Source organism: Phoenix dactylifera, unplaced genomic scaffold (genome assembly GCF_009389715.1).
Source record: "Phoenix dactylifera cultivar Barhee BC4 unplaced genomic scaffold, palm_55x_up_171113_PBpolish2nd_filt_p 000812F, whole genome shotgun sequence".
Taxonomy (NCBI): Eukaryota; Viridiplantae; Streptophyta; class Magnoliopsida; order Arecales; family Arecaceae; genus Phoenix; species Phoenix dactylifera.
In genome coordinates, this window is record NW_024068179.1 from 180,188 (window position 1) to 183,047 (window position 2,860).

A 2,860-nucleotide genomic window follows, 5' to 3' on the forward strand; every position below is an offset into this window, starting at 1 on the left:
ATGGTCAGTCAATTACATGTCACCATAAATATTTGATATTGCTAGAAAGAATTGCGAAGTACTTCATCTACTTATTACTGATTTGCTTGGTAATTGAATGTGAAAACTTCTTGAATATTTAAAAAAGCAATGATGTGTTTAAAAGGGTAATAAATAAGAAAATATAATTACTGGGTGAAATATTTTCAAATTAATGGATAAAGAAACTATGCCTTCGCATCAAAATTCAATAATAATATGTATAAATATTTAAAATTTATTAAATAAGAATTAATTATAAAGTTCATTACTGTCATTGATATCCATGCTGGTTCTATTTAAAAAGGAAAAGAAATGATAACCATTTTTACAAAAAAAAAGAAAAAAAGAGGTGATAACCATGTCTAAAGGGTCCCATAAGCTACGATACATCAAGGCCGTTCATCAAGATACTCTTTCCATAGATCAGATGAGGCGCAGGTCACCGCACCGGCCCCCGTTTCCCCATCGACTCCCGTTTCCCCTGCCCGGCACGTACGTCGACTCCACGGAATCCATCGCCGACGAGACGGAGCACGACGACGCGGGCGACGGCGACGACGCGAGGCTCTCCACCGCTGCCGCAGCTCGGGGCTTCTTGGCTATCGGGCAGATGGAGTGGGGGTCGGGGAAGTTGAGCCTGGCCTTGGCGCCGCGGATCTCGCGGGCGGCAGCGTCGTAGGCGCGGGCGGCCTCCTCGGGGGTGGCGAAGGTCCCCAGCCACACCCTCGCCCCCTTCCGCGGGTCCCGAATCTCCGCCGCCCACTTCCCCCACGGCCGTCGCCGGATCCCCCGGTACGCGTTCTTCCGCGGCCGCCGCAGCCTCGCCCCGGTCTTCCCGTCCTCCTGGGCCGCCGCCACCGCCTTCTTCTCGCCCTCATCGCCGCCGCCTTAAAGTTCACCAAACAAGGTAACGGAAGCAAAAGAATCGATAAGATGGGCCGCGGGACATGTCATGGAGATGCGGGGGAGGAATAAGGTGGTACCTTGAATAAGATCAGATGGTTCCGACGGCCAGAGATCCGGCGCGGGGAGCTCGCGGCCGCCGTTGGCGGCGACAAACTTCGGTACGTCCGTTCCTCCGCACATCTTTCTTACCGGCTATGAGAGAAGGGGATGCCGTTTCAAGTGACTTCGGCCTGTCACAGCCGCAGAGCTTTATAAAGATTAAAGGAGGGGTTGGAGGGTTTTTTTCTCTCTCTCTCTCTCTCTCTCTCTCTTTTCTTTGAGTTATTTAATTTTCTTTTTTCGGCAAGGACAAGCTAGGAAGGGTATTAGACTGTATTCGGTGTAAATATAGTCTTTTCTATGTTACTTTTGAAAGATTGGTCAAAAAAAAAAAGAGAAATTGTAATTGCTAGGTACGCTTATGTGTGAACCACGAGATAAAAGGGTGTGGTTTTGTGGATTCTGCGGCTTTCAGTGACAGTCCAGCGAGTCCATGCAGTTAGAAAGTGGGGTGCCACTTACCTTCCTTTCGTTGAACAAAGGGGGCACATCTATACTTTCAATCCAGTTATTTGAGGAAAAAAATTTTGCTGTTTTTCATCTCAGAGCTATCTATAAGTTTCCATATCCGATTCTATCATCAGATTCGTAACAAATCAAGACCTCGCCAAAAAAAAAAACTAATCAAAAGATATTATTTGGATTCTTTAGTTTTGTATCAGTACCCAAAATCTCTTCTAATATGAAACTAAATATACGCCTGCACGGATCCTCACATACTTCCTTCGTTCAACCCCTGACGTCTTTATCAGGTTAAAGATTTAAATCCATTCAAGTCTAATCACAAGTATCACGATCGGCCTGTGATCAGCCTTCATGAACTCGTGCTATAGTATTTCCTAATACACGTAGGTTATGGGCTGAGTTTACTTTGATATCATTTGTAATAACTTAGAGCCTCGATAAAAAAGATTAGCCAAAAAGTATTATTTGGATTTCTTAATATTATATAAGTACTCAAGGTCTACCCAAGAACTAACCGATATGGGACTAAACACGCTCGCACGAGTCCTCACATACTATCTCCATTTAAACTTTGACAATCTCGCTAGGTTAATGGTTCAAATTTATTCAAATCTAGTCACGAGCACCACGATCGGTCCTATGGTCAGCCCAATAGATCCGTGTTGTAGTGTTTCCTAGTCTACATAGATTATAGGCCGGATTTGCTTTGATACCATTTGGAACAACCCAGGAGCTCACCCAAAATAGTTAGGCAGAAGGTATTATTTGAGTTCCTCGGTTTTGTATAAGTACCCAAGATCTTCTCGACGAATAACCGATGCGGGATTAAACACATGCCCGTACGGATCCTTATAGTATGTGTCACAATGCATTGAAGGATATGTTTCATGGATAACAAAACAAGCCTTAAAATAACAGTAGGTTGAAGGGGTAACTAAGTTATGTGCTTCGATATCAACCGCTAAGCCGATGTCAAGGACTATTCAATCAGAACCTCCTATGAAGCCTCCAATCTGTTAACCAAGATCCATCAGATGGCAAGCCTAGAAGCACAAGAGAAGCCTTTTAAATTTTAAAAATCTTTATATAGCTAGCAACATCTCGGCCACGATCGCAGGTGGTTTCCCAAATCATACACATGTAATGCATGGGATGCAACACGCCTGCAAAATAATCGCGTGTGATCTCCGATACCTGCAACAGCTTGCCAAAGACGACCAACCCACAAATCCGAATTCTCCGGCGACTTATACAGTTCAATCCCGGAAGGAGCCATCTAGATAAGTGCTTCCGAGTTATTACATATCATCATTATGTTATTCTCCTAATCTCCATTACTTTTTAAGCATCACTCTAACTTAGACATCGA

The 2,860-nt window shown here is 44.1% G+C and overlaps 1 protein-coding gene across 1 annotated transcript; it reads right to left on the reverse strand.

Annotated features, from left to right (window-relative positions):
• Positions 1–297: 297 nt before the first annotated feature.
• Positions 298–1,140, reverse strand: LOC103719774 (ethylene-responsive transcription factor ERF071-like). Its single transcript, XM_008809168.4, has 2 exons — positions 1,005–1,140; positions 298–908 (listed from the first exon to the last, which is right to left on the reverse strand). Exons 1-2 carry the CDS (start codon positions 1,105–1,107, stop codon positions 445–447), a joined length of 567 nt encoding a protein of 188 aa, XP_008807390.2. The 5' UTR covers positions 1,108–1,140; the 3' UTR covers positions 298–444.
• Between the last annotated feature and the right edge of the window lie 1,720 nt (positions 1,141–2,860).

Coding starts and splice junctions, on each gene's coding strand:
- LOC103719774 (XM_008809168.4), bottom strand. CDS start 1,107: ATGTGCGGAGGAACGGACGTACCGAAGTTTGTCGCCGCCAACGGCGGC. Junction 909..1,004: donor ACCATCTGATCTTATTCAAG/GTACCACCTTAT, acceptor GTGAACTTTAAG/GCGGCGGCGATGAGGGCGAG.